This window comes from Equus asinus, chromosome 17 (assembly GCF_041296235.1).
Source record: "Equus asinus isolate D_3611 breed Donkey chromosome 17, EquAss-T2T_v2, whole genome shotgun sequence".
Taxonomy (NCBI): domain Eukaryota; kingdom Metazoa; phylum Chordata; class Mammalia; order Perissodactyla; family Equidae; genus Equus; species Equus asinus.
Window position 1 is genome coordinate 22,608,967 of NC_091806.1, and position 16,517 is coordinate 22,625,483.

At 36.4% G+C, this 16,517-nt stretch overlaps 1 protein-coding gene across 1 annotated transcript; it reads left to right on the top strand.

Moving 5' to 3' along the window:
* The first annotated feature begins 1,723 nt into the window (after window positions 1-1,723).
* LOC139040466 (olfactory receptor 4A5-like) lies at window positions 1,724-2,671 on the top strand. Its single transcript, XM_070487233.1, has one exon. The coding sequence runs from the start codon at window positions 1,724-1,726 to the stop codon at window positions 2,669-2,671; it is 948 nt and encodes a 315-aa protein (XP_070343334.1).
* Window positions 2,672-16,517: the final 13,846 nt, after the last annotated feature.

Consider the following 16,517-nt stretch of genomic DNA (forward strand, 5'->3'; position numbering starts at 1 on the left):
TCAAATTGACAAAGATCCAGATGGCTTGTTCTGATGCAGTGTTCATAGTGAGGCACTCAAGAACATTAATAATAGCTGTCATTCATTGAGGCTTTATCAGGTGCCAGGCACTTACCAGGTTTTAGGGACTTTATATATAATAAAACAACCACCCCAATAGGTAGGCACGATTGGTATCCCCATTTCAAAAATGATGAAATTGAAGCATAGAGAGGTTTATTAAGTTGCCCAGTGTCACCTAGATAGTAGGTGGCAAAGCTGAGATTCCAACACAGACAGAGCAGCTCCAGAGTCCACATTACTCATCACTGTGCTGTCTTCTCTCTCCAAAGATCTTTTGGATCTTAAATAGGTACACACTGAATGAGAAACTTGTAGTCACTACTTGGTCTCTGTGGTTATCAAATCCCGTTACCACTGGCTAGCTTTTTTCAAGTAATGGTGATAAGCTTGAAAAGTTTTATTTAGTTATAAAAATATGAAGAAAAAAATTGTCAGCAGAGTAGAATAAGGTGGAGCTGCACTAATAGTACCATAGACAGTTGGACTGGAAAGGATTTGGGGCCATCTAGTTTAAACCCTTTGTTTTCCAAAGAGCAAACTGAGCAGGATTGTAATTACATTTTGAAAATGACTCAAACCCATGGCTTTTTATACTGAACTTGGACTTTTCCCTTGAGTACGCTGCTTTTTCAAATCTGAGCACTGAAGTTCAGTTTTTGAGTTCTCTCAGTACCTAAGAAGCATTGCAAATAAAACTATGTCGCATTGTCCTCTACCTCTCTTTCCAGTGCCTGTTTTCTCTGACCTCACTACCTTTCTCATCCCAAGAATTTTGAAAAAAAAAAGCTAGATGTTAATGCAATAGTTGGTGATAGTCATGAGGCATTTCAGTTCAGTTCAAAAATATTTGCTGAAAATTTAGGTAGTGTTGTGTGCATTAAGATTTGTGGGAAGGCAAAGATTAAGTGGAGAGAATTACTACTCCTTAAAAAGCTGACAGAAAGTCAGTCAGAACAAGTAGTGGCTACAGGGAATAATACTTAAATAATTTTGTAGTTATTTGATACAGTTCAAAGTCTAGTTTCTTTAAATTTAATGAGAGATTCATGAAGACTGAATGTCCTTTGAGACATAAAGGACTGTACATCTAATAGTGGAATATCATAGTATCAAGTGAGTTGTTCCAGAAGAGACATTGTCTTTGGTGCTACGTAGATCATATTGTCAAGGTACTTACTACAAATACTACCAACTCAAAGGTCTGAATCCATGCCAATTTATTTAGAGTTTATCACCACCACCAGTGAGTAAGTTTCTGGAGAATAGGAGCCCTTTCCCTGTTCATCATTGCAGACTTCTGTGCCAAAAACGGACACAATTTAAATGTCTTTATTAAATGTAGGACTTGACTATTGGCCTTTGATTACGTTCTCCACAGAGGAGAAGATCCACTAGGACTTTGAGATAGAATCTGTTACTTGTAATCCAGGCAAATTCATCTGAGGAGAAGTAGAATTGTCAAAGGAAGATGTAATGGGCTCTTTGGTAGAAGACCTCAATAGATATTTACTAAATGTTTATTGAGTGTAAACCGCTGTGGAAGACATAATGATGAAGATGTGTCTATAACATAATAAACGTATTCACTGTCATGTTCACAATTTCATTTCAGGTCCTGTTCTGAGCTCTCATCCCTGAAACAGGCCTTATAGAAGAGTAAATGGGACATAGTAACAATGTGACAGAATTTGTCCTCCTGGGCCTCACTCAGGATCCTGAGGGGCAAAAGGCATTATTTTTCATGTTTTTACTCATTTACATTGTGACAATGGTGGGCAACTTGATCATTGTGTTGACTGTTTTTGCCAGCCCCTCTCTGGGCTCCCCAATGTACTACTTCCTTGTCTATCTATCACTCATGGATGCAGTTTATTCCACTGTCATTTCACCCAAATTGATTATAGACTTACTCTGTGATAAAAAGACAATCTCCTTCCCAGCTTGCATGGGACAGCTATTTCTAGAACACTTATTTGCTGGTTCTGAGGTCTTCATTCTGGTGGCAATGGCCTATGATCGCTATGTGGCCATCTGTAAGCCGCTGTACTACTTGACTATCATGAATCAACAGGTTTGCATCCTGCTGGTAGTGGTGGCCTGGGTTGGAGGTTTTGTGCACTCTATGGTTCAACTTCTCTTTGTGTACAACCTCCCCTTTTGTGGACCCAATGTCATTGATCACTTCATGTGTGACATGTACCCATTATTGGAACTTGCCTGCACTGACACTTACGTGGTAGGCTTCACTGTGGTTGCCAATGGTGGAGCAATCTGTATGGTCATCTTTATCCTTCTACTAATCTCCTATGGAGTCATTCTGAATTCCCTTAAAGCTCACAGTCAGGAAGGGAGGCGCAAAGCCCTGTCTACCTGCATTTCCCACATCATGGTGGTTGTCCTCTTTTTTGTTCCCTGTATTTTCATGTATGTTAGACCTGTTTCCAACTTTCCCATTGATAAATCCATAACTGTGGTTTGTACAGTTATCACTCCCATGTTGAATCCTTTAATATACACCTTGAGAAATTCAGAGATGAAAAATGCCATGGAAAAACTCTGGTTTAAAAAGTTAACCTTAGGTAGAATAAGAATGTGTCACCCACACTGAACACATTTGTTACTAGTTCTAAAGCAACAAACAGGCAGTAAATTCTGACAATGGATGGTAGTGAATTCAATGGATTCTCTAGGCATGCTTTTCTTTGTTTATACTAGAGCACTAATAGTCCTTTGAGGTTAGAACTAATCTAATAGAGAAATTCTAGAGGAGGAATAAAAGGCCCAGATATTTGTCCTATCACAAGGAAAAATAAAAAAAAGAAACTAATTTCACCCTATAACTTTATTTTTCTCAGTTTGTATTCAAATGGGACTTTAAAAGAAAGAGTTATTTATTTTCTAAAGTGAAAAACGAGCTACCTTTGAAAGTTTACTGTCACTCAAAGTAATGAGAAAGTATTTGGCTGATACTTAGAACAAATTTCTGTGGGTGACATTCACGACTATGAGCTTTGCTGTGATGTGGGATTCTTGGCTAGAGACAATGTTGAATAGGATTTAATGGGAATGAATAAAAAGAGTTTTGTGAGTCCATGTACAGGAGTACTATAAACAGAATGTATCTATTCTTTTTTTGGAGGTGGGGAAGATTAGCCCTGAGCTAACATCTGCTGCCAATCCTCCTCTTTTTTGCTGAGGAAGGCTGGCCCTGAGCTAACATCCGTGCCCATCTTCCTTCACTTTATATGTGGGAGGCCTACCACAGCATGATCTGCCAAGCGGTGCCATGTCTGCGCCCGCGATCCCAACCGGCGAACCCTGGGCGGCCGAAGCGGAACTTGCGAACTTAACTGCTGTGCCACTGGGCCGGCCCGAGAATTTATCTATTCTTGTGAAGACAAATAAGTGACTCTTTCATGATTAACTGGGTCTGATACAATAAACCTAACATCAGATACCTGACTGGTGCTTTATCGAGTTCTCTGCAATGGCCTGTATTCATTAATGATATGTTGAGCGTTATGCTACAGAGGTTGCCAGAAAAGCATTGGTGAAGACAAATACATATTATTAAGCCCATGCATGATATTAGACTGCCATTAGATCCAATTTTTACATTGACCCATTTAGCAAGCTGTGAGAGCTTGGAAAGAACTTGACTGTCATTCACAGATGGGTCATCCTGTCAACTTGCTCATCAAGAGTCTTCTCCTTGATGTCTGGTGGGCATTTACATGGAACAAATAGATTTTCATATCATGTTCATTCTAAAAGGTCCATGCACTGCCTTATTATCTACCATACCCTTGCTTTTAATCTTTTTCTTTCTAAGTTCTTGACCAGATAGCCAAGCCATGAATGAGGTAGGTCTATGCCTCAGATTATCTCTTAGCAAAGTTTGTTACCAGATATGCCTCCTGAAAAAATGCCTACTGAGACTACTTCCTTCACTACTCCCTTTCATCACCACCTTGTAGGACTATATGCAATAATAATATTTTTCCTGAAGTCAATGCACTGTGTAAAACCATACATCTAAGTGATTTTTTTTGCCTTAAAAAAAATCTAACTCTCTTAGGTGACCTTTTATGATGCCCTAGGTGTGAATGAGAGAGAAATGATGAAGCAAAAGGAGAAGTTAATTAGGAACGTTAAAAATAGATTATCAAGTGTTAATCTTTAAAAATACTATTTTTTAAAGCAGTTTTAATATCACAGCAAAATTGAGTAGAATATATAGAATTCCCTGTATCCCTGTCCCAAAATAAGTGTGACCTCCTCCATTATTGACATCCTACAACACAGTGGCATACTTATTACATTTGATGGATCTACACTGAAACATCATCATTATCTAAAGTACATAGTTTGCGTTAGGATTCGCCCTTGATATTGTACTTTCTGTAGGTCTGAAAAAATGCACAGTGACAGGAATCCACCATCGTACTATTGTACAGACTAGTTTAACTGCCCTAAAAACCTTCTGTACTCTACCTGTTCATTCCTCCCTCCTGATTAACCCCTAATAAACACTGATCTTTCTATTGTCTCTGTGGCTTTGCCTTTTCCAAAATGTCATATAGTTGGAATCATACAGAATGTAGTCTTTTTGGATTGACTTCTTTCACTAAGTAATATACATGTAAGTTTCTTCCATGTCTTGTCATTTCTCTTTAGTGTTGAATAATGTTACCTTGTCTGGATATGCCACAGTTTATTTGTCCATTCTTCTACTGAAGGATAGCTTGGTTGTTTTGGCAATAATTGTGGGGTTTGGCAATTAAGAGTAAAGCTACTATAAACATCCATGTAAAACTTCTTTGTGGATGAAAGTTTTCAACTTCTTTGGATAAATATTAAAGAAAATGATTTCAGGATAATTTGGTAAGAGTATGTTTAGTTTTGTAGGAGACTGCCAAAATGTCTTCCAAAGTGGCTTCAGCATTTTGAATTCCTACCAGCAATGAATGAAGAGTTCTTTTTGCTGTACATTCTTGCCAGCATTTGGTGTTACCAGTGTTTTGTATTTTGGCCCTTCTAATAGGTGCGTAGTGGTAACTCATTGTTAATTTAATTTGCAATTGCCTGATGGTGCACAATATTTAACATCTTTTCAACTTGCCATCTGTATATCTTCTTTGGTGAGTTTTCTGCTAAGGCTTTTCCTCTTTTTTTGGTAAGGTTATTTGTTTCCTTATTATTGAGTTTTAAGAGTTCTTTGTATATTTTGGGTAACAGTCTATTATTATATCTTGCAAATATTTCTTGCAGTAGGTAGCTTGTATTTTCAATCTCTTGCATTGACTTTTGCAAAGTACAAGATTTTAATTTTAATAAAGTCTAGTTTATCAATATTTTCTTTCATGTATCCCACCTTTGGTGTTGTAACTAAGTCATCACCATTCTCAAGATCATCTAGATTTTCTCTTATGTTTTCTTTTAAGGGTTTTATAGTTTTGCCTTTTACATTTAGATATATGATCCATTTTGAGTTAATTTTTCTGAAAAATGTAAGGTCTGTATGGATTTATTTTTTGCATATGTGTGTCTGGTTGTTCCATACCATTTGTTGAAAAGACTATTTTTCCTCCATCGTATTGTCTTTGTGTCTTTGTTGAAGATCAGACAACTATATTTATATGGGTCTATTTCTGGGCTCTCTGTTCCATTCCATGGATCTGTTTAGTACATTTTTTTTGTCACGACTATATTGTCTTCTTTTCTGTATATTTACAGAAAATTTTGTATATAATATAAAACTTATATTATATATAAATTATATAGTAAATTTTTAAGTCCGGTGGTATTAGTCCTCCAGCTTTGTTTTCCTTCAATATTGAATTGACTATTCTGAGTTTTTTGCTTCTCCATATAAACTTTAGAATCATTTGGGTGATATCAACAAAAGAACTTGATGGAATATTGATTGGGATTGCATTAAATTTATTGATCAAGTTGGGAAGAACTGATATCTTGACAACACTGAGACTTCCCATTCATGAACGTGGAATATTTCTCTGTTTATCGAGTTCCTCCTTGATATCTTTCATTAGAGCTTTGTAGTTTTCCCCATACAAATCTTGCATATATTTTGTTAGCTTTATACCTAAGTATTTCACTTTAGAGGGAGGTGCTAATGTATATAGTAATGTGTTTTAATTTCAAATTCCATTTATTCGTTGCTGCTATATAGGATTGACTTTTGTATATTAAGCTTGCATCCTCCAACCTGGCTATAATCTCTTATTAGTTCCAGAAGTTTTTAAAAATCAGTTCTTTTGGATTTTCTGTATAGATGCTCATGCCGTCTGTGAACAAAGACAGTTTTATTTCTTCCTTCTCACCTGTATATCTTTTATTTCCTTTTCTTGTCTTATTGCATTGACTATGATTTGCAGTACAATTTAGAAAAGCAGTGGTTGGAGGCGATATCCTTGTCTTGTTCCTGATCTTAGCAGGTAAGCTTTGAGTTTCTTACATTAAAAATGATATTAGCTGCAGGGTATTTTGTAGATATTCTTTATCAGATTGAAGAAGTTCTCCTCTATTCCTATTTTCACAAGAATTTTTATCACGAATGGGTGCTGAATTTTGTCAGATGCTTTTTCTTCATCTATTGATATGATCATGTGATTTTTCTTCCTTAGTCTGTTGATGTGATGGAGTACATTAATTGATTTAAAATGTTGAACCAGCCTTGCATACCTGGGATAAATCCCACTTGGTCAAGATGTATAAGTGATTTTATACATTGTTGGTTTTGATTTGCTAATATTTTCTTGAGGATTTTTACATTTATGTTCATGAGAGACACTAGTCTGTAGTTTTTTTCTTACAATATCATTGTCTGGTTTTGGTATCAGAGCAATGCTAAACCCATAGAAGAATGATCTTAGACGAGTTGTTGATTTTTCACTTTGTTCAACTTTTTACTTGTTATTAGGTTGGAGTGGCAGCTTTTAAGATCCTTATGTGCCAGACCAACTAATACTGGAATTTGAGTCAATGCTCAAGCAAATTACTTGTGCCTTCTACACCTGTTTGGGCCTAGATATATATATATAGATAGATAGATAGATAGATAGATTTATAGATATATATGTATCTCTACATATCTATATATATGTCTACATATATATATATAATTTCTATTTTAAAATAGTAAGCAGTTTTATTTACGTGTTTTCACAATTTGTTGGATAAAATAACATCTCCTTAACAATGGACATTTTGTTCTCATTTTCTCTTGGAATCCCACGGTTGAAGTTTGTCTATATCAAAGCCTGTTAGCAAGCCTTGAATTACTTTGTCAAGGAGAATTTTTGACAAACGAAGAGTGTACTGAGTCATTAAAAATCCTAATTGTCTGCACTGTGAGTCTCCTTTGGAGGCTTACCAGACACCCATATTATATCACTTTATTTCGTAAAAACTTTCCAGCATGATTCATCTGCATGGTTATAAGGCCCATTTCTCAGGGTAACTTTTAGTACACGAGTACCTTCTGCAGACTCTTCTCCTGTTCTGAACTAACTCAAAATTTTCAACTTTTTAGGCAACTCTATAAACAAAGGCACATATCTAATATGTTGTATGCTGTTTTCCAAATTGGAAAAGTCAAGGGAGTCACTCCCAGAATGGTGGAATAATGGCCTATGAAAATTCATTCCTTCACAAAGACAATGAAAGTACTGGTAAAAATCATCAAGATAAAATTTTTGGAAATCTGAAAATTAATAAAAGGCTTTCAACAATCCAGAGGTTATTTAAGGAAAAAAAATAGCTGAATCCTGATAACAGTGAATTTTGCAGCAGTATAACTTTCCCTATTAAATAACCCTCTCCCCAAGAACATAGTGTCTTGCAATCATGATGCTCATGAAAACCAGCAGTCTGACACACATTGGAGGGGGCTGAACAGGTTTAGAGCTCCTTCAGACTTCACTCTCAGAGAATTATTTTATTCATCTTTAAGCATCCTATATCTCCCATCTGCAGGGCTTGTCTTTATCTACTCTGTCTCAGAGCTCACTCTGTGAGGACATTTTCTCTGAGACATTTACTTAATAAAAATTCAGTGAACAACATTTAACTTCCTAGCTCTTTGAGGTGACAATAATAAGTGGGAAAAACATGAAACTGCCCAAAAAACTTAACGGAAAAATCTGTGGAATGAGATATGCATAGGGGAATTTGAAAAGCTGAGATATATCCCTGGGAATCTAGAAGGCCATGTGCATGCCCAAGTCTGGATGAATTTTCAGGAATTACCTAAGAAAGCTCTACTATTTAATGCCAACTAACCCTGAGGCTCTGCACAAGGGAGGAGAAGGGTAAAGTATAGTTGTAAACTTCTTGCTGGACCATTGAATCCGTGCCCCAATGCACACACATAACGCCTCACAAAGGCTGGGAAACTGATCACTTTAACACATTTAAGGAAATTTCCATCCAATATTAGCTGACCACTAAACTAATTGAGGAAAAACTTCGGGGGTCACTCATGATGAAGAATGTGGCTGTTAAAATTAGTTTTAGCAGGAAAACCAATGAAAGAACAAGTTGCAACAATAACAAATATGATGAACTACAAGAAATCCTGAGTGGTACTGGTGGGGTAAATATGATTTCCAGATTTGCCACATTATATCATTTAAATTTCCAGTTTTCACTAAAAAAAAATTAAGACATACAAAGAAACAGGAATGTATGTCTCATACAAAGGAAGAGAAACACTGTCAATACATAATGTCCCTAAGGTAGCCTAGATGGTGGACTTACTAGACAAAGACTTTAAATTAATGATTTTAAAATATTCAAAGAACTAAAAGAAACCATGTCTAAAGATCTAAACGAAAGCTATAGAACAATGCCTCAACAACTAAATGATTTATATCAATAAATGGATGGAAATTTTAAAAAAGAACAAAAAGAAATTCTAGAGTTGAAAGCATAATAATTGAAATGAAAAATATACTAAAGTAGCTCAATAGTAGATTTGAGGAAGTAGAAAAAAACAATCAATGAAGTTGAAGACAGGTCATTGAGATTATCCAGTCTGAGGGACAGAAAGAAAAAAAGAATGCAGAAAAATGAACAGTCTCTCAGAGACCTGTGGGACAACGCCAAGCATACCAACATACATATATGATTGTCCAAAAATAAGAGGAGACAGAGCTATGCATAAAAGAATATTTGAAAAAATAATAACGAAACTTTCAAAATTTGATGCAAAACATCTACACTTTGCAGAATCTCAATAAAGGCTAACTGGGATGAACTTAAAGACGTGCACACCAAGATACCTCATAATCAAACTGTGAAGGGCCAAGAAAAAAAGAGAATCTGGAAAATAGCAAGAAGCAAGCAATACAAGGTCTCCTCAGTAAGATTCACAGTAAGTATCTCACTGAAAACCATGGGTCTGTGAAGACACTGGGGTAACATATTCAGTGTGATGAAAAAACACTGTAAATCCGGAATTATATATCATGCAAAACTATCGTTCAAAAATGAACAAAAATATTCCCAGATAAACTTGCCCTATAACAGATACTAAAGGCAGTGCTTCAAGCTGAAATGAAAGCTCTCTAGATAGTATCTTGAATCCACTTGAAGAAACAAAGAGTGTTGGTAAAAAAATAACATAGGAAAACATAAAAGACAATATAAATATTCATACATTTGCTTTTAGTTCTTTTATTGTCTGATTTAAAAGACAACAGCATAAATAACAAGTCAAAATCTATGTGAATGCCCTTGAAAACATAGGAAGATAAAATTTGTATGACAATAACAGTACAAAGGAGTGAGGAAGGGAATGGAGCTATATACAAGCAAGCATTTTATTTATTGAGGTATCATTCACATATCATAAAATTCAACATTTTACAGCAAAAACTTCAGTGGTTCCTAATGTGTTTATAAAAGGTGTTTAGTGTGTTACTACTGTGTAGTTCCAGAACCTTTTCTTCATTCCGAAAAGCAACCCATGTCAGAGGATTCTGGGAAAATGGTGGAGTAGGATGCACCAGAAATCCGCCTCCCCACCTGGACGATAATTTCACTGGCAGAATCTGTCTGATATAACACATTCTAGAACTCTGGAGTCTATTGAAGGCTTGCAACTTCCAGGGCAAAGCTTGGATGGTAAATTGCAGTTAATGTCAGTCGACTTCAGCTTTTGGCACAGTACGGCTCCTCATCCCCACCCTCCTCAGCCCTGTGGCAGGCAGCTGTGTCTGTGTTCCTGGAGCAGCTTGCACACAGCTTTTGGGAGCCAGAGTGGGCTAAAATGACCCCACCCTCCAAGTATCAGAATCTGTGCTCTGATCCCTGATTACTATTTCTGATCAGACAAACTATTAGTATTATCAGTATTGTTATTATTATTATTAGTTCAGGCAAAGAGGTGGTGGCCATTGTTGCTGCCCCTCATCCCATTGTTACAAGTGCCTCTCTCTCTGGTTGAAGTGAATTCCAGGATGTTTAAAGGGGGTGACACCTTTTTCTCTCCATTTTTATTTTCCCCTTTTAGGAGCCAGATATCAAAGAATAGGACATTCAAAAGCAACTGCATATACTAGAGAAATTACAAAGTCGCGATGTTTGCCCAGGGGAAGGACCAGGCTCAGAAAATACCTGGGAAGAACTTAAGTTTCGTTCAGGTAGATCAACTGGTCTCCTCCAATAGCTAAAATACATATTTAAGTCAATTATATCACAGTAAAGCCCCGGAATCTGCCTACATTTAATTAAACTCTGGATACACATTTTTTTTTTGCATGCAATATACGTATAACATTTGGGGAACATATTATTTTGTTTTACATAATAAAAGCCTTTCTGATTTTTTGTAACTATGCATTCTTGACCTAAGTGAGAAGTCAAAGATGATTTCTCTGTTTATAACTGCTCTATAGTAGTTCTGGTGATCAAATACTGTATTTAAAATATCATATTTTTAAGGCTCTGGCATTACATGCTCCTTGTTAGAAGTCAATACACAACATAGTTTCTAAGGCATAAAATACGCCTTCACCATTTTCTCATTTTATAATTGGATTCATTTGGTGTGCCTAGCAATGTTAATGCCTCACTTATTTAACGCATGTTGAGTAAATGTCAGCCATGAAGTTCTATTTACTTTTCAGTGAAGGAAATAAAAAGTACTCTAGATACATTAATCAGAAAGAAATACAATACAGTGAATTAAATACTTCAAAATTATCAGAATTGGAGGAGCTGACATCTGGATACTGGAGTGAACACGGATTCACCACCTAAGCTATGATGCAGAAATGAGGAGCTGGACTCGGGATGAAAGATCTCTGCATGTACTTCTCAAAGTCTTTCTATGCCTTGAGTTTATAAAGATAATTCCCTTTAACATTTTTAAAGTTTTTCTTTTCACTTTTATATTTTCAACTCATGTAGGATATAAATTTTCAGGTGTGGTGTGAGGTAGAAATACGTTTTCATTTCTTATTATAGGGATAAATAATTTTCTTAGCACATTTATTGAATAATCATTCTGTTTCCCAGTACCCTGTCATAACACTACTTTCATATATAAAAATCTGTATTTCTATGATTCTATTTCTTAGCTTTCAACTTTGGTCAATAAGTGTATCTATCCATGATCCAATACTACAGTGTCTAAATTATTGCAGTGTTTCAGAGACTACTGCAGCATAAAAAATCACTCCAAAATTTAGTGACTTAAAACACCAACATTCATTTTATTATTTCAGATGTTTTTAGTGGGTCAGAAATTTGATCAGTTCAGCTGGGTACTTCTGACTCATCATCTCGTGGAGTTATAGTAAAAAATTGTCTGAGGCTGAAGTCATCTGAAAAGATTCTTCACTCATGTATATCTGGTACTAGGCTTGAAAGCCTTGAACAATGGGGACTGGAATAGCTGGTACTCTTTGATATCATAAGGGTGGGGCCCTAATTCACTAGAACTGTTGTCCTTAGAAGAGGAAGGGACACCAGTGTTCTCTCTCTTGTGTGCACAGAGAAAAGGCCATGTGAGGACAGAGTGAAAAGGTGGCCATCTATAAGCTAGGAAGAGAGGCCTCACCAGACACCAACCTTGCTGTCACCTTGATCTTAAACTTCTAGCTTCAGTAACTGTGAGAGAATAAATGTCTATTATTTTAACTACCCAGTATTTTGTCATGGCAACCCAAGCCGACTAATGTGATGATGATGATCATTATGATTATGATTGATGATTATGATGATGATGATGATGATAAAAATTAAATCTGGTCTTGGTGAGCAGAGCGCTGAATTGAATCACCAGGTTTCAATTCAGGAAAAGCAGGGCTTTTCATCCAATCACTAGATGTGAATAATTTCCAAATCAAGAGCTTGTTGAATGAGGGAGTCATCAGGTATCATAGAATAAGAACTCTGTGATATCACCACAAATATGTGGTGTAAATCTTGATCTTAACCTTTCTCTGAGGAATCTGAGACCATTTACCAGGGTAACTGCTCTGAGTAAAGAGAAGTACTCAAATCCTTCTGGAGATTACCGGAAATAGGTTCTAAGCTATTGTTTATTTCTGAGTGTTAGAATGCCACTATGGTCCACTAGTCAGAAGGCTGATTGAAGGTGAAATAATGTTGGCCCCAAGAGATCACAGTGGGCGAGTTCTGCCTATATATTAGACTAAATGTATTCCACAAGAGGCATAAGTTTCCATGGTGGGCCCTTGATCACTGGAGTACAGTTATCATGACATGAAGGACTGTGTAGAAGTATTTGGAACTAATCTTCCTTTCCAAAATAGTAAGCAAAATGTGGCACCACATCCTTGGGCTACCAAAAAGATTTGACAGATGCAGAGAACGAGTCTTATCATGTTTCCATTTAATTTACTTGTTTGGTTTGGCACTAAAATGGAGATGGGCTAAATCTGTGCAGAAAATGGAAGCTTAAAACAATTCTGTATTATTAATCTTTATGTTTTGTGATTTACCATTATATGAGAAAATCCTAGAGTAGAGAGTCAAAGGCTGTATTTGGTTATGATCTCTCAGCATCATCATTTCCCAAGGCAGGTCTCACTTGGAGAACAATGAGGTTCATTGAAGTAATTAAATAGATCAATTAGGCAAACAAAGCAATATCTTTTATTTGAATTACTGTGTAACAAGTGAGAATTCCAGTTATTCCGGCTAGGCAAAAGATAAACAGGTTAGGATTTAGGAAACCTAAATTCTTAGCCTTAATCTGTCACCATCTGAATGTGCAACTTTGGGAATGATTCTTTTCTTTCCTGGGTTTCAGTTTCTTGATATGAAGTAAATGGAATGAATTAGATACTCTCCAGTAATCCGTTCAATTCTTGATGCCTAAGGTTTTTTAATTTGTTTATTTATTTATAGATCAAATTATCACCTCCATTTACTTGAATTCTCAGAATATTATCATTAGAATATAATTTGAAATCCAAGATGATTATTCTGCTTAAAGTGAAACATGGTTCAACACTTTCCAGAAACTTCTGATTTTGGAGGGTTCTTAAATCAGGCAGAGAACACTGTGGAATGAAAGAGCAGAAACTGGTTTTTAGTTCTACCACTTGCTAGTTACACCATCCTGGACAAGCGAAATAAACCATTCCAAGCCTTAGCTTTTGTAACTATGAATTGGGAAAAAAGTATTCATCTCACAGGGTTATTGAGATTAAATATGAAAGAGGATTGAAAATAACATGTGCTCAATATATGATACTTCCTTTTAACAGCAAATTTATGGCAGTTTAGAAATGAATAGGCATCGTAATATGTTGTTAACTGACTTAACAAAGTAAATAAATAAGTAATAATAATCTAAATTCTCTTGAGAGGGGAGATACGAGATTCTCAGAGGAAGAAGTGGACATATTTCAAATTCCCAAGTGTTTTTTGAATCCATTTTTTATGCCTCCATGAGTTAGGATGAGAAACAGTCTTTTTAAAGCCTCTGTTGAAAGATGGATTTTAAAGAAGGATCATGCTAACTACTTCAGTAAGTTTTTACATGGGAGGTAATGTGAGGCTAAGGTCAAGATCAAGACTAGGGGCCAGCCTCATTGCCAAGTGGTTAAGTTCGTGCTCTCCTCTTCAATGGCAGCCCAAGGTTTTGTCAGTTTGGATCCTGGGTGTGGACATGGCACTGCTCATCAGGCCTTGAGGCATCCCACATGACACAACCAGAGGCACTCACAAGTAGAATATGCAACTATGTACTGTGGTGGGGTTTGGGGAGAATAAGAAGGAAAAAAAAAGGAAGTTTGGCAACAGTTGTTAGCTCATGTGCCAATCTTTAAAACAAAGAAAAAAGATCAAGACTTGAGGCCAGACAGACTTGAGTTACATCTTCAGGTCTGCTCCTCACTAACTGTATGTCCTGGCGTCCAAGGCTTAACCTTTCCTTATCTCAATTTTCATATCTAGGAAAATAGGAGGAAACAGCAACCACATATAACCCTTTTTAAAAAATATTAAATGATATAATTTATGTAAACTTATTTGCACAATGCCAGCATATATGAAACAGTCCATATTAGTTTTTAATCATTACTTATAATAATAATGGCTAACCTTCATGCAGAACTCTATAATTTACAAAGTAATTCATATCTTTTTATAAATATATATATATATATGTATATACTTTTAAGGAAGATTAGCCCTGAGCTAACATCTGCTGCCAATCCTCCTCTGTTTTGCTGAGGAAGATTGGCCCTGTGCTAATATCCGTGCCCATCTTCCTCTACTTTATATGTGGGAAGCCTGCCACAGCATGGCTTGACAAGTGGCACCCAGATCTGCACCTGGGATCTGAACTGCGAACCCTGGGGCCACCAAAGTAGAATGTGTGAACTTAACCACTGCACTACCGGGCTGGCCCCATTCACACCTTTTAAGATGACAGTAGGCTTACTTTCCTTAGTCCTCAATTATCTCAGAATTTTAATATTTCTGACACCACAGAAATGGAAATAGAGGTGAGAAAAAGCTACTGTAACATTCACAACGGTATTAAAATTTCTTTAAATGTATCTTTTCTAAAATTAGAAAAAGATATAATCATCAAAGAAAAATATAAAATACAGAAAAGTAAAAAAAGAGAAATATATTAATTTCAGCATTACAATAAACCTATAAAATAATACTGTTTTGCCTTACTTTCTGTATTTTCTCACTCATGCTTTTACATAATTGTGCCTATATTTTTCCAAAAAATGTATAACATTTAAAAATACAGTAAATCAGTATATTTCTATCAAGGTGAAAGATTTTCAAGACGTGTCCTTTAATTCCTGAAAGCAGGGGCCAGCCAGGTGGCTGAGTAGTTAGGTTCATGCACTCCACTCTGGTGGCCTGGGGTTTGCCCGTTCAGGTCCTGGGTTCAGACCTGGCACTGCTCATCAAGCCTTGCTGAGGTGGTGCCCCATAGAGAGGAACTAGAAGAACCTACAACTAGGATATGCAACTAGGTACTGGGGGGCTTTGGGGAGAAAAAAAAGAGGAAAATTGGCAACAGATGTTAGCTCAGGCCCAATCTTCCTCAAAAAAAAAAAAAAAGCCTGAAGGCAAAAATGGAAGCCTTATTTAAATGCACTAAAGTGACTTATAGCTCTGGTACCAATAGACTGTTAGTAGACCTTTTCTTCCTTGACTCAAGTAATTTGGTTCCTAATGGAGCTGAGCATTTCTGGGAGAGGTACTGTTGTTTGTTCGACATGTTATTGCATGAGCGAGGTTAATGAAAACACCATGGTTATTGGTGGAAGGTGCTGCTTCTGGTATCACATTTGAAAGCAATTAAACCTAAGGACTTCTCTCTCTCCAAAAATTTAGATGATCTTTTTTGATAAAATATAGGAAATCCTTGGAGTCTTATCACTTCCAAATTCTTAATCCTTTTGCACAAGAAGTAGCAGTCCTTTGCTTTCTGAGGTGATGGGAAACTCAGGTGGTTCTTTCAAGATCAGGCATTTGGAATTCTATTCCCTACTTTAAGTGTTCACTTAATCTTCAGTGCAAAATGTTGAAGTGCCTAACTCAGCAAGCTAGTCACAAGGACGTGATACAGTGCTACAGCATCCTAGGCATCTGCATTTGGTTATATGGCCTCTCTAGAGCCCTCAAGTGAATGTCTCTGACACTTTTTTTATTGTCATAATAGTTTACAACATTGAGATATTCCAGTTGTACATTAATATTTGTCAGACACCATATAAGTGTGCCCCTTCACCCCATGTGCCCATCCTCTGCCCCCTTCCCCCTGGTGACCACTAAATTGTTCTCTTTGTCTTCAAGTCTTTTTATATTCCACATATGAGTGAAATCATTTCTGACACTTTCAATGTTTTCTTTTTTTTCATTAGAATGTTCGCTGTACTTATCATAGACCAGGAGCTCTTTGAGAGCAGGTCGATGTCTCT